This window comes from Opisthorchis viverrini, assembly GCF_000715545.1.
Source record: "Opisthorchis viverrini unplaced genomic scaffold opera_v5_744, whole genome shotgun sequence".
Taxonomy (NCBI): Eukaryota; Metazoa; Platyhelminthes; class Trematoda; order Opisthorchiida; family Opisthorchiidae; genus Opisthorchis; species Opisthorchis viverrini.
Window position 1 is genome coordinate 25,592 of NW_008752408.1, and position 22,158 is coordinate 47,749.

Consider the following 22,158-nt stretch of genomic DNA (forward strand, 5'->3'; position numbering starts at 1 on the left):
GCTCCTCAGAGAGACAAATTCCAAACCGTGTGATGGCTGTTTTGATAATTTAAGGTTGCTTTTACTTCCACAGGGTCCAACCCAAATAACGACATACTATCAATGTACCCAGGTTTTGGAAGCGACTTCAAATAATTCAAAGGATAAGTGATCGTTTTACGACTATTTTGATAACAAAGCTCCTCAGAGCGATACCGATGAAACCTACAAGTGAATTGTGCGTTTGAATGTAAGCTATGTTGGTTTACTGATATTGCGAGGAGATTTTAGGTTTTGGTATAGTTTTCGCCCCGCAAGTGAAGCCAATCTGTGCTGAAAAGCAGAGAAGCACTGTACAGCTGTTTCGTTCTTAATGGGAATCATCTCCATGATACTCCAGAGGGTCTCAAACCCGTTACCTCCAGGCTTCAAGTTTGATCTCTTAACTTCCAGCCGGCGGTTGATCAGCAGTGTGATTAACTTGCATTCAGACAAGATATGGCACCACTCATCCTTCAGTCACGGGATCCACATCACGTGGTCACACAAGTTGACTAACTTCTTGAGCAAGGACATCTCAGATGGAAGTTCCACTCATCAGGTGAATCTGATTTCTCCTCTGAACTAATATAATAATAATAATGTAATAATAATATAATAAACTTATACAAACGACAGCCAAAGGGTGATTGATAGAGACTTGTGGTAATCAGTCAGATACGCGACTGTTGGCACGAAGCCTTTAATAGAAAAGTAGCTCCCACACAGCTGCCATAAGAAAATTTTTGGGGTGACACAGAACCTGTTTGCGCAGTGAGATCGCCCGTTACCACAACCATCACAGCCCCAGTTTACAACGAACAGGTTACAGTTAATTGTTGCAAACAGTCAACTACTAGCAGCAGCCCCCTCATTCCTCTCGCCTAACTATGTCTATGAAGTTAGTACGAGGGCGTTTGGTGTTACTGGTTCTGAACAAACATCCTGAATGGTACTAGGTCAAAGAGCAAGTTAGCAAACATGTTAGAAGCCAGCCCCCTAAACAAAAGGGTAGACTTCCCCGAATAAATACAAGAACATTACAAACGTCACCAGCAGGAACATTGACGAATATACGCGAACTCAGTCGTTACTTGTTGGAGGAAAAAGTCTTTTACTGCCCAATTTGTTTCAAAGCAGTCAGAGTAGAACCAAATGAGAACCCTACAGCAAAGTAAAATGGAACTCTATCAAAAACGACGGGCGCAACTCAACTGCTCATTGCACTGTAACTCAGAAGGCGTCTCCTTTATGATGACTGGTTTTCCACTGGTATCTTACCGGCACTCAGTAAAATTTGAGTTTCAGTCTACAACGATACATGCGGGTATTTCCATTTATAAATCTGATGGTTACACAATAGTCTCTTCCGACGGATAACGCAAATTTCTTGCTCTAGACCTTCTATATTTCTAGGTTTTACAGCCTAAACCGACTGCCCGCGAATCGCGAATTCCCATTATCTGAAACCAACAAAAAGGGCATTTTCAAAATACCGAGCCAAATAAGTTAATTCATGTATCGCAAATCCAGGTTTGCATGATCCTTTTACTTCAGCAGTACCATAGCAGAACTGTTGCACGAATATCGAGGCTTTCAAAACGGGTGTGTAACACCAAAAAGGTATGAATGGTAAGAGATATTACTGCTGGGACCAACCAGTTTAGTCTACCAGGACACAATAATCAGGCAAAAAATACGAGAACGGATTTCATCAGGTATTTTATGACATATTATCTTTCATCAGTCTTTTTTCATCTAAGGAAATATGAACTCTCTCACGCTTACCAATTGGGAGTGCGTCCAACACATTGAAGTCCCAGAACAAAATTGTCAACAGCAAGATTTTCACGATGACTTCCATGACCAGTACCATGATTTCTACGCGTATGAATCACACGATAGTTTTTATACCCACCTTTAGGGGCGAGGACAGCACATCTAGCAAATTTCACATAATACCAACCCATTGACCCCTTTGTTGGCACGAAGCCTTTAATAGAAAAGTAGCTCCCACACAGCTGCCATAAGAAAATTTTTGGGGTGACACAGAACCTGTTTGCGCAGTGAGATCGCCCGTTACCACAACCATCACAGCCCCAGTTTACAACGAACAGGTTACAGTTAATTGTTGCAAACAGTCAACTACTAGCAGCAGCCCCCTCATTCCTCTCGCCTAACTATGTCTATGAAGTTAGTACGAGGGCGTTTGGTGTTACTGGTTCTGAACAAACATCCTGAATGGTACTAGGTCAAAGAGCAAGTTAGCAAACATGTTAGAAGCCAGCCCCCTAAACAAAAGGGTAGACTTCCCCGAATAAATACAAGAACATTACAAACGTCACCAGCAGGAACATTGACGAATATACGCGAACTCAGTCGTTACTTGTTGGAGGAAAAAGTCTTTTACTGCCCAATTTGTTTCAAAGCAGTCAGAGTAGAACCAAATGAGAACCCTACAGCAAAGTAAAATGGAACTCTATCAAAAACGACGGGCGCAACTCAACTGCTCATTGCACTGTAACTCAGAAGGCGTCTCCTTTATGATGACTGGTTTTCCACTGGTATCTTACCGGCACTCAGTAAAATTTGAGTTTCAGTCTACAACGATACACGCGGGTATTTCCATTTATAAATCTGATGGTTACACAATAGTCTCTTCCGACGGATAACGCAAATTTCTTGCTCTAGACCTTCTATATTTCTAGGTTTTACAGCCTAAACCGACTGCCCGCGAATCGCGAATTCCCATTATCTGAAACCAACAAAAAGGGCATTTTCAAAATACCGAGCCAAATAAGTTAATTCATGTATCGCAAATCCAGGTTTGCATGATCCTTTTACTTCAGCAGTACCATAGCAGAACTGTTGCACGAATATCGAGGCTTTCAAAACGGGTGTGTAACACCAAAAAGGTATGAATGGTAAGAGATATTACTGCTGGGACCAACCAGTTTAGTCTACCAGGACACAATAATCAGGCAAAAAATACGAGAACGGATTTCATCAGGTATTTTATGACATATTATCTTTCATCAGTCTTTTTTCATCTAAGGAAATATGAACTCTCTCACGCTTACCAATTGGGAGTGCGTCCAACACATTGAAGTCCCAGAACAAAATTGTCAACAGCAAGATTTTCACGATGACTTCCATGACCAGTACCATGATTTCTACGCGTATGAATCACACGATAGTTTTTATACCCACCTTTAGGGGCGAGGACAGCACATCTAGCAAATTTCACATAATACCAACCCATTGACCCCTTGATGGTCGAAGTTTTAGAAATTCACAGGAACAGCTCACTGAACAGTGGAACCACTAGACCTCTAGAGACTACAAGCGCCTCGGAGACTACCACTGTACGAAATCTCGGTGTGAAAACATTTGCTTACTGGTACTGTGTGTCTTAGTCTGAAGATCGCTTGGTTAGAAGTTACTCCAGATAAAGCTGCTTTCTTTCTGTGAACCTGTATACGCATGCAGCAGAAAATTTTTCACTGAATTATGTTCTAATCACCGTTTTAACGAGGTTACTAATTGGGAACTTAGAACGTCGCTTCGAAATTATTTCTGATTTTTGTGAAATCACAAAAGTCTCCTTCGGCCAAACAGAACTCCGAGTTCAGATTACTGTCTTCACAAACCATGGCAATGAATAGCTGCTATGTCGGTGACTGAAGATCAAGGGGGCATGTACGCCTAATTGAAAACATTGGTCTGAGTTGTGGTGTTTCTTGTACTCTTCCTTGGATACTCTTAAAATGGAACCCAACCTATTCAACACCATCCGACTCTCTCTGACTTGGGAGTCCGTCTCATAATACTCACCCATTCAATATCATTTCCTTAGGTTACTGTGCAATTTGTCTAATTATTAATAAAACTTAAACACAACAGATCGTTACAAAAATGCTTTTCTTAAAAATGTTACACATCAAAAAAGCAACATTTTGAACTGAGATTTACATTTACGTAAAGCAAAAGAGACCACCAGTAGTATCGCCCTACAAAGTGAGCCTCTATTTCAGATCAGCATTTATAGTTTCAGAATATCTTATACAACCCACTTATACTTACTTCTGCCACCGAATTACCATCCCCTGAGGAACTTTTCGCTGTTGAATAGATTGCTAGGATCATTTTGCCTGTTTAATCTTCGGCAACCTCACCGCTCTTAGCCGGATGGCTAAATGTTCAAACTACTTGCCGGAGGTCGCTGGTTCGGAACTCCCTGGAGTTCCCTCAGATGCGCACTGGTACAGCATAGGTTGGCTTCACTTGAAGAAAGACACCTCTACTGAACTTTTCAAATTTCTTCGCACGATCATCTGAGAATTCGAGAAGCCAACCAAAACGAGACTACGTAAAGCAGTTTCTGTGATGGAAGGATTACTGTCACTATGTGCCGTCCAAATGCGTGTTATTTACACTGCTGACCAGCTACTCGTTACCGAAGGACTAAGTGCTCAGCTACTGGCAGGGAGGCCGCTGGTCCGAAACTCTTTGAAGTTTCATGAGATGGGCAGTGCCGATGATTCCCAGTAAAGATGAAACAGTCGTACAGTAGTCCTCGGTTTTTCGGCATAGGCCAGCTTTTATTACAGGACGAATCCTCAATTCAAAACTACCCTTGTCATTTTGAGGTACATTCAAATAATAACCTAGGCTGTTTCATGGCTTACAAATCCTGAAATGGCAGTCCACTAATGGCAGTAACATTTTGGGGGGACCATGCCCTCTGCCAATGCCATGTCCAGATTCCGTGATGACATACATTTGGTGCATTGTGACTTGTGGGGAAAATATTTTACCATACAAAGATTACCCACACAAAGGGTGATTGACTTTTATTTCTGTTTCTCTAGTACCTCTTGAGGAATAAGAGAGACATCGTAAGCATTGTTGTTACTCAATGGTTGTGGAGCTGAAGGAACGATTGTGATAAAAATCTAGACGACTCCAACCAATCGTTTCGCCATCCATAACGGACATTGTGTGTGCGAGGGTATGTTGGCTCCAAATCCGTATTCCTTATTGCACATCTTGACAAGCTCATCCGTGAATTTACTTGGCAATCTAACTCGCAAGCTTCTTCAAGTGCCGATTAACACACTGATGGCCAGCTCGATGGCTGTTTGAACAGAGGTTAATAAATACAACATAGCGCAAAACTAATAAGGTAAATGTTCTCTACCGCATTCAAACCGACTTCAGTGAACTGGAATCATTTTGCCTTGTGATGAATACAGAGGGTTGCTAGGGACCATAAAGGTAGTTTGTACAGCAGTGGTAAGGATCATTTAGGTATACAATCCCAGAGATTTCATTATGATCAGAAAGCTTCAACAATATCGACTTTATATGCCAAAGTAAGTTCAAATCAACAGTCTTAACCGTAATGCTGCAACAATACTCAAAAGGTTTGCTTAGTTTGGAATATGCTGTTTCACATCATGTTATTATACATTTATATCACACATTATCTTATTATGTACTCATATTATTATATTAGTTACGTTAACATAGATTATCATATTGCGATAATCGAGTAACTAATCAAAAAGCAGTAGAGAAGAGGCTTCCACTAGATACGTCTCGGCATATCACTGGCTTGGTGGATTTCATTAGTTGTTCATCAGGTGACTGTTAATCTGTATGCCACGCTTGCCAGCTTACTTGCAGACGTTCTGTCACCAAAGAAGACAACGTCAGTCGCGTGCGATTGATGTCTCTTCGTTTGTAGACGAAACATTTACAAGTTAATTGCCAACATCGACGGACAGATTAAAAGCTATTTGATCAACAACCAGTTTCCATTAATTTTATACATGTTCCGCTGAGTAACTAGTGTTCGGTTGTTGGTCTGTTCACCGAGCATGGAAGTTGGATTGAAAACGTTTCATCACCAATCGAGGTGACATCTTCAGTCACCAAGCAGCGCACCTGAGCTACCCATATTTCACAACATTGCGAGTAACCATTAAAAATCTTGGGGGATCTTTTTGCACAGGTGTAGACAACTTTGCGTACTGTGGGTAGTGTGAGGCAATGTGAGAATGTTGACAGAGATTTCATCCTGTCCCTGAAGCTAACCTATGCTGGAAAGTCGAGAGGCACTGTACAACTGTCTCATACTTATTGGGAATCATCAGCAGTGAGCACTCCACGAGATTGCAGTGTCTAGGACCCGCTAATCAGAACGTGGCATACCATTCTGACCTGAACACTTAACATCCTAATCCCTCGATTTTTCTTGAAAGCGTATCACAATACTGGTTTCTTCATAACAGAGACCATGCATTTTAGTTTAAACACCAAACGGAATCTGATCTGCGGCTCAAATGTCTTACGCTGAGCTCTAACCTGTGGTCACCCTGTTGTTCATACTGACGTGTAAACTGTTAAGAGAACTCAGTGCGTTTAGCAGCAAGATAAAATGAATTCCGCAGGTATCACTAAAGTCTATGTTGGAAGTATGTAACGAAAAGACTTAATAACTCGCCCCTTCACCTTCGAGCCAAAGTCATGATAAAGATCAGCTCATTATTTACCTGAACTAAAACACGCAATTGTTCCCAAAAACAGAAAAATGTCCTAACAGATTATACTGGATTTGACGAAAATGAGGTTTAGATAAAACCCTGTTAGGTCAAACAACTATTTTAATAAATTTGGAGACTGGCTCGTGAACCAGGATGGACCAGTTTCACATGTGGCTGTCCACGAACGGCAGTTAAAAGTTAGTCTCACATAAATTGAGATCAAATTGTGATTCCAGCAACAACCATCCTATGCTAGGTTGAGACCGACCTATCCTACTGCGACCTGAGGGCTCTGCTCTAAGTTCTCAGTTACCACCAAAATCCGTGCGAATCCACGAATGACTAAGGAGCCAGAGAAGTGTCGAAACTCTCACTTCAGTTTATAGACAACATCACCAAATTATTCGGGTTTTCGGCACTGCAACAGCTGTCAGAGATGTGGGATGCTAAAGCTGTTCCGGAAGCCCCGAGATGAATATTTTGTTGGGCTGCTAACTGTTCGGGAAGCACCTCAGACATCAATGGACGACATCCGCAACTATAACTAAGGGCTAAACAGCTGACGCTCTGAGTTTACGAACTTTCATGCGCAAGCCGATTTTGCTTCTTTCGATTTTTTTTATGGATTGCATAAAGGGATACCGACACAGAGGTCAATCTTTTCTTTGACTTGCCCGTTAGGGTATAGTAGTGGGACCGCATTATAAAAACGTCCTGATATGACCGGTTTCGTTGCCTGTACAATTATAGGGGTTGAAGCACCCAATCCTATGGGTTAAACTGAATGAATTACAGCCCAAAACACGGAACAACCCTATTTTCAACCTTGATCAAAACGAGATTGAGCAAATTCATCTTGGGATAAACGAAATACCACATCTAATGCCCGCAAGGGTAATTTGTCTCCTCAAGCAAGTTTGAACTGTCTGCTTGTTCGTTTGTCTGTTTGTCTATATTATTTCACCCGGCTGGCGATGTAAAACACGGTTATCTGTCAGTGAAATGCCGGTGGAGAACATAAATTGACATAGCTCTCTGAAGATGCCCAACACCTCAACCCGTGACTTTCTATGGTTAGTGTCGTATAAACCAAAGCATATAAAACCACGGCTAGTTATATTAAGCTATACAGATGTGATTTGGGTTGTCTTCGAAGTGACACGGTGGTAAGTACACTCAAATGGGATTCCATTATTTTTAGCTCTCTGGCTGCCTTCATATCGGTCCGTGGGCCTAAGTTGGTGCGGTTTTTCATGTAGACCAGTCAAAGGTACAAGAATCCTTCGACATGGTTCCTACTGGTCTCCATCCCTCAACTCAGTACCACTGTGGCATCACGTGAAAGTGCTTCTACGAGGAAAAGGTAGTGAAGCTTAGTTAGACACCTATATTCACTCTCGCTTACCGGGATCTAGAAACAGTTCTTCTCTTCGACATTCACTCGCCGTATGTAAGTATGATAGCTATTATGATCGTAACCGTCCATATATGCATTCAATCAAGTGGCGGGTTTTCACCGATTTGACAGATAAGTCTTCATGTCTGTCGTTAGCTTCTTGGACGGAGGTTCCCTAAATTCCGTCGAAAAATCGTAGAATTCGGGATAAAGCGTTTCTGCAGGTCGGAAACTGTGGGAGTTTCACTATGAAAGGCTGCGTGATGCCAAATCCAAGAGGTAAGACGTCGAAGGGGTGCGTTTTAAGCTGACTAGCTGGGTACACAGTGAACTATGCTAGTGCTACGTCGCCTCAGATTTCGAGGTATCTAAGAATATTGTGCGCCATTACAGGTCTATGTGCTTGAGGTTAGCACTTTTTTCTGTCACATCTCTGCAGCTGTGCACGTCAGTAAACCCACTTGGTCAGAACATGATGAAACCTAGTGCATCAAGTGCACAAAACCGTGGGAATTTGATGTACCTAAGCATGGATACCAGCAGGTCCGTCGGTATATGAACTTTATTTTAAACATTGAACTACTAAGATATTAGGAAGTAGGCCGACGTCTATGAAAATAAGTGTAACCTGACTACCAACATTGATCTTTCACACCCGATAGCCGGTTACCTTGGCTATGGTTACTTAATGATGACTTCAAACTGAAATGCCGGGTACTGCGCGATAACAAACGTATACACAAGGTATTATGTTCGGTATGTCCCCAGTTGATATAGATAAGCCCATATGACTTTCCTACTTAAATTATTCTTCCCCCTTCTGGTGGGAGAAAAACTACGATTATGCCTATCATTGCGTGGACACTATACCTTACTTTCGATCGAATTTATCGGTGGCTTTCTGCTCACCTGTGACCTGCTTTGACAATGCCACCAGTTCATCGGTTAACCTAGTGCAATTTGGCAGTGGATAGATGACACGAAAGTGCTGATACGCTTTGTCTTTGTCTCCTAAATGTCCGCTCCTTGTTCCGGTGTTCTTCTTGTCCGGAACATTCAGTACGAAAAGGTTTCTCAATGAATGAATACAGTACATTTGGACGGAATGTTAACTTCCGTTTTTTTTCTGAGAACAGCTACACAAGGCGACGGTTTGTAATATTCACATAAAGAGTGGGGTTGTGTGTTACGGCTTCAGAACCTAAACCGTGCAAGCTAACTTTTAAGTTTGGCTCAGTTGAAGACATTGGCAGTGTGCCCACTATTTTTAACACTCACTACATGATTCCCATGGCTTAGCTCACATTCCATAATTTGGACAATGCACTCCAAGTAAAGGACGCCCAACTAGCAACCAACATTTTAAACAATTGTTTATTACATACAAGTTCGATTATCTACTTTTTTAATGTGACTAGTATCGTCTGAGTGGGTTGTAGCGACCTAGTCGCTCATATGACCACATTCACAGGACAGGGTAGGTGATAGGCTTAGTGCAAAAAATAACAGTTAGAAGGCACCATACATGATTCATGCTATCTGCCTAAAATATGCTTAGGAAACTCAACCATTGGTGTGCATGTAAAGGTTAGTAGCATTTATGGAAGAAATTTAAAACAGTTATTGACCATATGTTTTGCCCAAACTTTTTCAAGCCTCCCAAGCAGTGTACACTGTTTGTTCGACCAAAGATTGTGTGAAACATCAAAAAACAATTGTCATGTCTCCACTATGGTGAGCCAATTTATCATCAAACAGTCAGATTTATCATGAAGATTTATCTGAAGATTAACTTACCTTAAAACAAAAATATGACCGAACCAACTTGTCCCGGCCGATTCATCGTGAAAAAATTATTGCTGAACAAATATAACGTCAACCAGGTGGCTACAAGAATAAATGATCTTCAAAGCAAGCTATTGCGGAATGAGAAATGCCACTAGCCGCTCCTGAGTTAGTCCACGCTCTCCATGTACGCTTCCAAAGGATTTGGAAAAAAAACTGACATTGCAGGCCAGGTCCTGACAGCCAAAAGGATACTGGAAATATCCGAAAAAGCCCAGATTGATTAATCCGCCAAACGTCAGTAGTTGGCAGTCACGAACACACGCCATTCACTTGGTTCAGTGCTGTCATTGATTAACCCAATTAACTACCACCAGTAAGAATTCACCCTGGGCTACTCTGTTCAGTGTGTCACCTCGGTCATGTGATGTCAGCCCCCGTAGCTATATCCCATCGGACTCATGAAATCAGCAACATGACTGATGGTCGAGCCAAATCAATCATACAGCTTCAAGACCCACCGGAAATCGTGAATTCTGTGTCCAAAAAAAGTTTAATCTTAGCGATGTAAACTTGGAATAACGAAGGCTTCTGTTTCATTTTACTCTGCAGGAAAATCTTCCAAATAGTGCGCACAGAGAAAAAGAATCAAGAACCATCCATCGACCATTATTCTTACCTCAGAGCAAAAGGAGTTTTGACGGGCACGAATAAACTACAAATGTTCGGTGGAACTCCTCTCCTGTAGGTGAAGACAATGCATGCTCAAAGTCATTGGAAACCATTAACAATGCGGTCCCAATGAAACCAGTGAAACCAATGAAACCAATGAAATAGACAAGGTATCGGGTCAGTCATCCTTCAAGTACAGAATCCAAATAAGTTTGTAGGGTGGGCTGACTGGTTCCTTCGTCCACGAATTCTCGCGTGGAAGTTGCATCCAATCATGTGAAGTGCCCTCCCTCCAATCTACTTAATAATGATGGGTAGTTTGGGGAAACCTCAAATTTGTCACTGAGAAATCCTGGAAGTCAGTCGGTCTACACTCAAAACCACTGCCCAAAGTCAACGTTAGGATGAATACGCTACACAGTACATCCGGCTTCTAGAACATACTGACTTCACTTACCAGACGAAATCTCCTCTAATAATCCCAACCATGTCATAGTTTCAAACGCCCTTTTTTAACTACAGGTGTGTTTGGGGAACACTGCAGTTTCCCCCTTGATGGCGTGATCTAGAATTTCTTTTCTGAAATGACGTCGATATCATCGCATCCGAACTCTACCATCTGGCACTGAAATGTCTTTGGAACGCTCAATGTAATCAGATAATAAAGCAAAGCCCTCTAGAACACGACTCCCAACAAAATTAGACCCAATTCGATCGGATTTCGTTTGCCAATCACGCAACACACACGGAGTTCACTGGGGTCTAACTTGCAGGGTTGTCATTTGATCTAGAATCCCGGAACTGCATAAGGTACCACAGTGCATGTTTTGATCCGTGACAATAGAAGTAACATAGAAGCCAGACAACAGAAATTAGCTGAAGGGAAGAACTGACTGACTGATGCTGTGTACACCAAACGACCACACGAACTGCAACAGTTACGCTTTCGTCTTTGGGAGCCCAGCTCCAACCGACAAATAGTAGGCGTGTGTGCTTACATTCAGATCATATGCATCCACGTCCAGCTCAAACTGAGCATCCACGAGCTGTGGGCGAGACAACCGAGACCACAAATACGACAAAAGAAGTGGATCGAAGGCAACCGGAAACACGTGACTAGCTTGGAGAAAAATCTAATGTCGTACACGCATGACCATACATGCACTAGCATCTAAACCCACAGATATACCCACAACACATACAACCTAATCACGTCTCAGGTTTACTGTCTCATCAGTTAGTTGCTACTCCGAGCCACTGCCCGTGATTCCAGCCTTACATCCCCGTCAGGTGTATATTTACTTTGATGTGGTTGATGTAGGATTGTTCTGTCAGACAGACTAGAGTACGTATAATCCGTTTACCACTAGGCAGACGCATAAGAGATAAAACGTCTCCTGACGAATCACTCTCCATCGCTCAATCTATTGAGATAAACTGGTTCCGCTACCAAAATGATGCCTTTTGGTGGAAGTAATCTGTATATTAGGCTTTTGATTTTACATTTCCACGCTTCACATTACCTCGCTACCCTTTGTTCGTCCGGTCTGTCTGCCGGAGCCAAATTCATCATATGCACATTACTGAGGACACATGATATACAGGTAGGACAATGCATGCGTACCACACCAGGGATAGATCACAATATGGACCAATTGGCCAAAGAGATAGTAGTCTTCAGAGTGCACCCATCAATGCATGTGCCTTGATCCTAATTTACCCCAGCAATGGGAGATCACGCTAACTGAAACGTTGCCGTAATCTACGAGATCCAGGTGCGTCTAATTTTTTTCTTCACTGGTTGATGGAATTGGTTTGTAGCTACCCCGTCACCCACACGCTTGACTGTTCAGCTCATAGTCGCTCACGAGACTTGTCTTTTTTCATGCGCGCAAACCACGTCACATCAAGGTGACGCATCGGACATCGATTGTCTGCACCGTCTAGTGAGCGTAGCAACACCCACGTGCACGCAAACGGACCTACTGATAGGGAAACCGAACACAGTGAGTACACACACAGTACACATCCGCGCAGGGAGCAGGGAGTCAACCTCTTCACAAGTCCACGGACAATTATGGAACACGTGTAGCAGTCGCACTGCGGAGAAAAACACGTTCTCACCGTCCGGACTTTCACCAAGGGACCCTCACATACGATAAGTTCTCTTTTGACTTGCTCCACATTTTATGTTGCTTTTCTTTTATACATGCCGCAAATCGCTTCTGTAAACCATTGTCAACCATACAAAAAATTTTATTAGTGCATACACCTTCTGATTTGTATTATGGCTATCACCACCTGTGGACTAATAGTTGATCGATTCGCAAGAATGCCTGCTAAAAACCGTAGCTTGACTCTTACCAACTACACCAGCTGGTGACGTAAACAAGAGTCGTTACATTTCGGCGTTGTCACTCCAGCCGAGATCGCTATTCCACTGATATTCTGTTATTTCACTGTCCAGCACAGTGCAGAGCCAAGGTCCGCAAACCAAACAACGGCGAGTGGAATGTTGGCTCAGTAGTGTGGGTTGTGGTCGTCCCTTCCGCAGCCCGTCTCGTGATGCTGATTAGCGATACGGTTACATGGATGTTGTGGCAAAACAAGTCAGGACAGGCTCAGCAAACGGGGCACAAGCATGCATGGGTAAGTAGGTCAGCTGAGCACATTTGCACACATGCTAATATGCTAGTGTCGGACGGGAAGGCCTTTGCGGCGAGATGAATGGTGGGTGCAGATGAGCAAAACAAGTGGAGCTCAAAAGTACACGGGCGGAGTAAGCAAGTGAATGGGGGGTTGGTGGGGTTCAAAATTGATCCAGCATCGTGAAATCGTGTTTTCAGCTCACTAATCCACTCCACGGAATGGAATTAGAAGTCCTAGTGTACATGAAAAAAAACGTTCCTCATTTTCTCTCCTGTCGAGCCCAAATGTCCAGGTGCATGATTTCATCACCCTGAGCTAACAAAGACAATAGGGACAGAGATCTGGTGCTTTGCAAGCTTTTCTAGCGTACTATGTCGATGAGGTATTTCGTTCTATTTCAGCAGTTTGATACCCACAACGGGGCTAACCCGTTGCGGGCTTCATCTTTCACATGCGCGATGAATGGCCTGGTTACGAAAAGTCGTAATTTCCCATCGGGTACGCTTGTCATTCCATATCTCAAGAAGTGGTTGCTCACTGCCTGGTTTTGTGGTGTTGCAGGAATATTTTCAACACTCACAAGGAAAGTGTGTAGTTTAGACCTCGGGTGGTAGGCATACGTTCAACCAGTCGAGTTAAAAGAAATCTGAAGGAATAAACCAAGGAACAAACAGTCTACAAATGCACGTATACGGAAAAACGGATATCATTAACGGATACAAGTCCTGACTTGACAACCCGACAACACCAACGAAACCGGATAACGTAACCTTTGTACCTTGTTGTTTCAACTCATTCTAACTCAAGACAGTTTTTGGAAGACTGTTACCCCGAGTTGTAGCATGTGGGTTAATTTAATTAATACAAGCCAAACAAGTGCAAATAAAGAGAAAAGCATGAGAAGAGGTAAAGTGCATCAGTTGAACGTGAGAATGGAAAATGTTCATGTTTAAAAGTAAATCATTTACGCCACAGTCAGTGCAAGTCGAAGCACGAGAGTCTGGTATATAGTGCGCATATTTTCTCGATTTTATCAACACTTGAATAAGGATACACGCACCGGCGGTTATGAGGCCGAAGGATTTCGTATTCACAGTCTGAATTAAAAGCGAATTATTGTTCAAAGCATTTCGCCCAACAGTACAAACGTTCTCCTTTGCTGGATATCAGGGAGCCATTTTCGATTGTGATGTTTTTGCTGACAAGAGGATTGGGACGGCCAGTCTAGCGAATCACGTGGGAAAAAACTGAGGATAATTTCGGAATTTTTCACATCTTCCAGTTCTTGTTCGTTTCGCATCCACTAACACAGTCAATTTAACCTGGTATCGGATGGTGCGTCAAATTGAGTTCCAGTTGGAACCAGGAAGAATCTGTCCCGGGTCTCCAACAAGTCCACACCTATTAGATGTCCAGTACTTGGATGAGATTAACTGGGTTGAACCGCAGACCGAAAATTCGGCACTGAGATTTGCTTTGGACATCGCCCTCTAGGGCTCCTTAAATCCGAAGTCTGACGAGCGGGCAAGCGTTAAATTTGGCTGATGGTAGTTTGGTCTAGTTAGATTAGGAGTTGATTCATTCTTTGACACCAGCTGTCGAGCGGTTTATGCTGTCCCATTAATTGGTACTACAAAGGAATAGTCTGTGATTGGCACACATCTGTATCTGGTCCTGTCCGTTGTCCAAGGGTCTACTGTGCAACACAAAGCAACCACCCAATTCGGCTTCGAAGCACCTAGCCTACCTATCTGAGCATTCATATCAATAGCAACTACAACGATGTCTGAGATTTGGCTCATTGTAAACCTAGTGCGTCGTATAGGCTTTCCGGAGCAACTCCACAGCATAAGCAGACACAAGACACGGGGAGCGATGAGCCTCTTCCGCAGACGATGCCAAACGGACGTGCGTAAGCAACAATCAGAGGTATCCCAAAAAGCAGGGATGTTTTCGCTGAACGACTCAACACAACATCCACCACACACCACCTCGGTACTGTCCAGTCGATTTGCAGCGGCATTTGAAGTAGAAACCTGATCGGTCATGATGAGTATTTCTACATTAGTGCACGTCCACCGGCTTATGGACACCAGGACGTAAATGTAACAACATACTGCAAGCAGCACATTATAAGTGGTACAAATGTGGTCGATAGGAACGTGGGCATTGGGTGATAAACATTTACTAAGATGTTCGAGTACATGTAGTTTCCTAATCTCCGCGGTATTCACTGCTGGAGACGGAACACGTCATTAATGTGTAATTGGACGACGGAATCCATCCTAGTCAGTAGTCCTACATTCAAAGCTGTTTCGAAGATTATTCAGTCATGACTTTCTCTGTGGTCAAAGTAAGTCTGAAACACTGAATGTAGATCGCTTGCGTTGCAGCTGTAAACATCTCAGTAGTAATGTCACTGCCTCCCCCAGTAATGTGCGTATATTATGCTCCAGTATGTATTCTCATGGCAAGCTCAGGTTCAGACGTACATTCGTCTTGGCGTCTCATCGGAATGACGACATAAATTGCTAGATGGGATCACTCCATTCACATTTGTCAGCCGTGTCACATGTAACGCACTCAAGTGCATTGCCCGGAAGTCATACATTCTTCATTTCTTCACATAACTACAGTAAATGTTTTGTATTATTCTCTGACAGTCGACAACCGTGGGACTGAACCGGTTTTTGATTTATGAGCCTTGCTTATCAGCCAAATCTACAGGTGATCCAGCATTCTGACACCGAAGTTTTAGTCCGCTTATTCCATATCAGTGATCTCCTGTTGAAAGACAACAATTCCGTCTACTTGCTATGCTCGTCTTTCCCAGAGACTCATGGAATCAGTCGGCTTTACTCCACTGTCTTACTGTGGAGAAAGAGTACGCCGCATAATAGGTCCACCACATAGCACTTCAACAAAACCATATTTATATCTTTCAGACCGTTGCCAGTAACCGCAAGAACTGCTGACTAGCCGACTTTAGAGCTTCTTCCGGTCTACTGCACTAGAATAGTACATGCGAACAAAACACCAGCAACCTATCTCACTGCAGACGTGCATAGGATCTTTGTTTGCACAGCTTGGAATCACTATGTTAATTTATGTGGCTTGTGTCCATACTCCGCCCTGTTACTATGCCAGGTGTTTCTGTAGATTTTTCCATACGATTTATGACCACATCCATTCAGCCGTGCGACCCAGTTCTGCAAAAATTGATCCTTAATTCCCATAAAGCAAACTACTTACAAGGTTGCTGAAAACTCTTCGACAGCCCACGACGGCCTCGCCCTTCTTGATGCTCATCAGGTAGGAGAGAAACCGCTAAATCTCTGGTGAATACCAACTTGTTGTGCAAATGAGTGTATTTGTGGTTTGTCAGCTAAAATCCACCATCTATGGGCACGTTGGTTCGATTTGGTGCATTTTGTTCAAAAACGAGGCGAATGATGCAGCTATGAATCGGCAGCACTGCACTAAAGGTTCGCTGGCACCGAACTGTCCTGCTATTGCCGTTGATTGCAGACTGAGGCAGATACATATTCAGGACGGTAGGTCTAACACAGGAGCGTGATTGGTTGCCTATCATCAGCACTGAACGTCTTTTCTGCGGTGGTCAGCCGGAGTGTCAGTAGTCAAAAACGCCACTGCGTCTTGCCTTCGGTCTTTTTTTGACATAGTAGCTAAGTCGTAGACGAACACCTCTGGTTCATTTCCATTCTCCGCACGGTTGGACAAAGGGCGACCTGAGAGAAAACCGCCGGCGAAATGAAGTATGGTGGGATCAGTGAGAACAGTGTTGTTTTTTAAGACACCAGTAATCACAGAACGGTTTTCTCTGATCTGGTGCGCTTGAATATCACGTAACTTCGAAAAAACACCAAAATAGCTGTTTTACTTCTCTAGTGCTAAACCATCCAGAACGGAAGATAAATATTGAAACCTGGGACCAAAATACTCACCACTTGGTTTCCAAATAATTGTTACATCAAGGGATCTGAGACATGCTAATTAAACTGCAACCGCCAAATCATTGAGACTGATCACATACTCGGATCACACACCTGAGTTTGATCTCCTTGTTTCAAAGACAAGTATCTTTGATGCTTTCTGCAGCTGTGGCTTCAGCAGTCAATTGGGAATCGTTTCATCCAAGTAACTTGTCGAATTAAGGAGTAGGTTTTAAAAACATTCGACTGATAACACAGTAGGTTCCAGTAGACCTAGGACGGGGATAACAACAAGTTTCTGGAGGCATATGCGAGAATTCGACATCGAGTTGTCCAGACGAAAATCTGCGAAATTTTCTGCTGGGTTACCACGACGTTTCTGGGACACGGGCTCCTCATTCGGGCTTATTTTTACAGATATTTTTTTGGAGAACAGGTTAAACACTAGTTTGTGAGGGATTCAGCTGATTTCAACTTGAGTCCCCCGTCAAAATCAAATTGGTATGCAAACGAAGGTATTTCGTTAAACCAGAACCACGATGTTCCTCAGTTAGCTGAAAGTGGGCAAGCGAGGAAAACTGATTAATTGCAGTCGTGAATTGCGGGTCAAGTGAATCAAGACCTTACGAATGCTAATTCGCATCTTTTAACTGGTCTACTCCTAGCGTTTAATGACCATAAAATATCAGCAAGCAGTGACTGATATCACCGCACTCTGGTGAACTTGGCTGCTGCAGCGACATGCCACCACACATATCCACTAACTCCGACGTCAGCTTTGTACTCCCCCATTCTATTGTGATCTGTTCGGGAGATGTGGGCGTGCTTTTTGCTCTCTCACTCTCCCTCTCTCTCCAGGAATGATCTGTCTAAACTTGAATCTGAAGGCAAGTAAGCGGCTGACCGAGAGATGTTGGCGGCTTTTTGCTCTCTCACTCTCCCTCTCTCTCCAGGAATGATCTGTCTAAACTTGAATCTGAAGGCAAGTAAGCGGCTGACCGAGACTACACGAAATGACTGAACGTTGATTGACTGACGTTATTGTGAGTCAGCGCTTTGCTGGAACCGGTTTTTTTCACATTAATAGGCGATTAGGTCGTATTCATCGGGAGGAACCTGATTTTTACAGGACACGCTTGGCGCATCTGATAATGTTGATAGAAATACCACTGAGAATATCAGTGCTTTTGGTCGTCACATAAATACACTTTAAAGTCAACGTTGACAGCGCAACAAACGATACCGTCCCGCACCCGAATCAAAAGAGCGAAAATCGGAGTCCATGGAAGAGAACAAACAAAAAACAAGGTGCTTCTCTCCGTGTCATCATATGTTTGCTACCCTCCCTATTTTAAACAGATAAGCCCACTCGTATAACAGTATGGAGACACCTGAATTCCGACTGAAAATTTCATTTATGTTGCCGCTCCTCATTTGAATGTGCTACACAAAGATCACCTGATGTTTCTGGAAGTTGAACTGACCAAAAGGATCAGATGAATTGGTTCAGCATTCCTGTTTCGAAGAATAGCGCAATTGGATGGTTATATGTGCCTTCTAATTTCCAGTCGAGGACGGCAGATCTAGCGAAGTTCACGGGATGGAGAGCGAGAGATATCAAGTCGATATCCGAATTGTGAACTACACCATCCCTATTGATGATCATACTTGATCCGTTGAGCTCAGAAGGAGGATTTCATTTTGAATTACAGTAATACGGAATTGGTATGACACACTTACGCCCATACACACGAAAGCTGATCCTAGCTAGCGTACACGAATAAGGAGATGAATCCGCTGCGAGTTCGGCCCAAAAGCTTCAAGTGTTATCCAGAATGGCTAGTTGTTACAAACGTGATACACCGACAACTTGTCGCGAGCTGATAAACTTTTCAAAACTGTTTTAGTAAAATAGATAGATAGCTTAGTGCTGCTTTGCTATCCGGATTCCGAAGTCATGGTGAACGAATATCTGGGTGTCCTCAGTAGTCAGTTCTCTTTTTTTCACCGTACATTTAATCAGCCATGCAAGGACGAAAGAAAAACATGGGTTTCATGTGATTCTAGTCGGTTGTATTGTGACCCAACATGATCACAGGATACAATTCAAGGTTCTAGCTGATCTAAGCCGTGAGAAAGAGTGGGTGGGACAGCCTTCATGTGGAATTTTCCTGAATACTTTAACTTTCTTGAATTTTGAGAAACAATGTGGGGTTACCATGAGCAATCAACTAGAGACAGAATTCGACTAATTCGAGTGTTAGAATACGAGGAAAGAGTTAGCTAAGGACAGGTATCACCCGCGTGGGATTCTAATTAGAAGGTTGTGGGTAGCAACAGATACATCAGGGATCGGAGAGGTTAGAGGAATCGATCTGGTCATCAGTAATCGTTATCCCATTTGGAGCAGCCATTGTCCACACAAATTTATCTCGCTTTACTACACAGTGTACTGACGTCGGGCTGATGAGTGTTCCCGTTACAGTGCAGGGCATTAGGAGCCAACGCATTCCCAGTAACATTTACGGTTTTGCTGTCTCCATTGAAGCTATCCAAGGAAGGAAGCTCCGTCTGTTGACGGGCAATGCCGGTAAACCAGGTACACTTAGTCAATGCTGTAGCGAGGAGGAGTCATAGTGTAGCAAGAAGTTATGCAATTCATAGTTTTATGATTGTGACCGCAAATATGAAAACCGTTTACTGAAAGAGCCGAAGGTGACGCGTGATGGTCAGAAGGACAGAAGCTAGGTGCCAATGCGATTTCCAGCGTAAGGAGTCTAGGTTGAGCAGGGTGATGTGATTCCGAAGCTAACATCATTTTGACAGCTTTTGCCAATGTTCTGCGAAAGCATAATGGTGCATCGTCAATTGCCATTCACGCTCGAACCACTGTGGTGTGCGAGCTGCGTCATTCGGTCTATCAGGTCATTCGAGGTTGTAGCGAAACCGAAATAGATTCAACAGAGCAGTGGTCTGTGAATGTCTTCTAAAGTGTTGTTGCGAGCCACCAACTTAGCAGGTAGCCGCTCAGTATCGATGACACCTAACTGCGGGTCATCGACTGCGCAAAATACTTCTGAAATCGATCACGTTGGTGACATTCTTCAAGTCCTCAGGAATCTACTGTGCAACGCGAACCCATAGCTGTTGGCTTTTTTCTCTCGTGTCATGTTAACCAGGAGACAGTAGTCAAAACAGTCTTCGTACAAACGATGGTGATTCATTCTATCCGCTTACTTCGGAACTAACCGCGTCGTAGCTACTGTTGTATCACCTATTGTTACTTTCACTGTGTTACCATGACTTTTACCTATAAGTATTTCTTACACTCGATAACGTGAATGTAGATTGAAATATGATCTAATTCGCAATCGGTATTCTTGCCTTGACTGTTTATTGGTATGAAGGAGTTCGAACAGCCACATTGGTCGTATAACAACCTGTCTATCATACATCCGCCATTCAAACAGACCAAACAGATGACTACATCGTGACCCAAAAAGCTAAAAACCAAGGCAGAATTACTTCACTTTCAATTACGTTATCTGATGTTTGAAACAACTTCAAACGATTGATCTCTTAACAAATTAACTTTGCAATGATATCTACCTTGAACTCTCCCTAAGACAGGCGCATTTCTGATGGACGAAACTCCACCCCTCATTGTCAGAAGTCATATAAATCTCGGAAAAAAGCAATACTTTACACGAGCAACCAACCCGATAAATAAACCAGCCTATAAGTTCCAGTGCTGCACGCAAGTTTGGACTTCGGAGAGAATTTCAGCATGCCCTTCTGGCTTCTTATGACCATCAAGTAATGCAGTGAATCTAATCAGTTATTAGGAACGGTAATGAATGAGCCCGAATGGCCCATATCTAGCTGAAACACGTTTATGTCATTCTCCTTCTAGAAGTCTGACGTTCCCAACTGTCTTCATTCGCATCCACTAGTTGGATTTATTTCTTAACCGATATGGCCCGATTGACATTAACTGCCATGATCTTGTGCACCATAATCGCCAAACTGAATGCATCAGTTGGGATCTCCACCATCTGACCCAACATGACTACCTAATTTACTCCTAAATCAATGTTCTCTCGACTGATTTTACGTTTCACTCGTGGACCCAATGATAAAAACCCGTTCTGTGTTTTGAAATTGTAGTTTAATTGAATATCTGATATTCGACTCACCCCCTCATTATTGCTCGTATTGCTTTTAATCCCGAGTGAGGCACTCGTTGATCGCCTCGCAACCCGGATACATTGACCATCCTATTAATGATTCGGATTTTACGAACTGTCCTAAATCGAACTGACAGCTTGACTTGAGACTGAGTACTTTTGTCTTGCAGTTTCTCTCAATTTGTCGCACACCTGGTAGGTGTAGTCCCCCAATTTCCACAAATATCTGCTTGTACTTGAACAACAAACTAGATGGCCAAAAGATCGGTCATCCCAGGCACACTGGATTCGCGTAACTGAGACGCAGGTTTATTGGATCTGCTGTGAGATAATCAAAAACGGCAACTCAAAGTCGGCACGAGTTTCGGACATCGTTGGTCATATGGAAACGAAGCCGCTCCACTACACTGTTGACCGCAGGCATTCAGGATTTCAGTTTGCTTCCGAGGCGCCGACGCCATCCATGAGACGGCTTAAAGGTTAAGGTTGGCTTGGTGATTTCATGAGCGTCCCTGAGTATCATATGCCTGAACATTAACAGATTCTGTCGTTGAATGAGTTGAAGCAGACGTGTTAAATTACGTAGGATTTCCGGCTTAAATCACTGCACACCGTTTGGTTGTAGGGAATTCTCAGTATGTGTTGGATAAAATAGTGAACATCATACAACTGTGGAGCTGTTTCGATTTTTTGGAGATTATCTCACGAAACAAGGTGAGTTTCGAAACCGCTACATTCCGATCACTGGGTGGACAATTTGTCGTTCGGAGACGAGTGGTTGAACAGCAGCGTGATGACGAGGTCTATTGATAACTGAGGTCGGTAACCTGCTGGATTGTTACACCGCTTCAGCTCGCAGGCTGGAGAGGAAATTCCATGCGGGAAAAAAAACATAGTTTTTCACCTAGGAATCACCAGTGCTAAGAGTGATCCTTAACGTTGGGGACACT

The 22,158-nt window shown here is 43.1% G+C and overlaps 2 protein-coding genes across 2 annotated transcripts in view; one reads left to right on the top strand and one right to left on the bottom strand.

Annotated features, from left to right (window-relative positions):
• Positions 1-22,158, top strand: part of T265_12042 (hypothetical protein) — a gene marked incomplete at both ends in the record, with an annotated part of 39,711 nt that overhangs the window by 10,356 nt on the left and 7,197 nt on the right. The window contains one exon of the mRNA XM_009178955.1: positions 12,887-13,068. Coding sequence (XP_009177219.1) covers positions 12,887-13,068 — 182 coding nt within the window. The remainder of the gene's footprint in view (positions 1-12,886; positions 13,069-22,158) is intronic.
• T265_12041 (hypothetical protein) overlaps positions 1-22,158 on the bottom strand; it is a gene marked incomplete at both ends in the record, with an annotated part of 35,309 nt that overhangs the window by 7,854 nt on the left and 5,297 nt on the right. Inside the window, one exon of the mRNA XM_009178956.1 lies at positions 13,649-13,714. Within this exon, the coding sequence (XP_009177220.1) occupies positions 13,649-13,714 (66 nt within the window). The remainder of the gene's footprint in view (positions 1-13,648; positions 13,715-22,158) is intronic.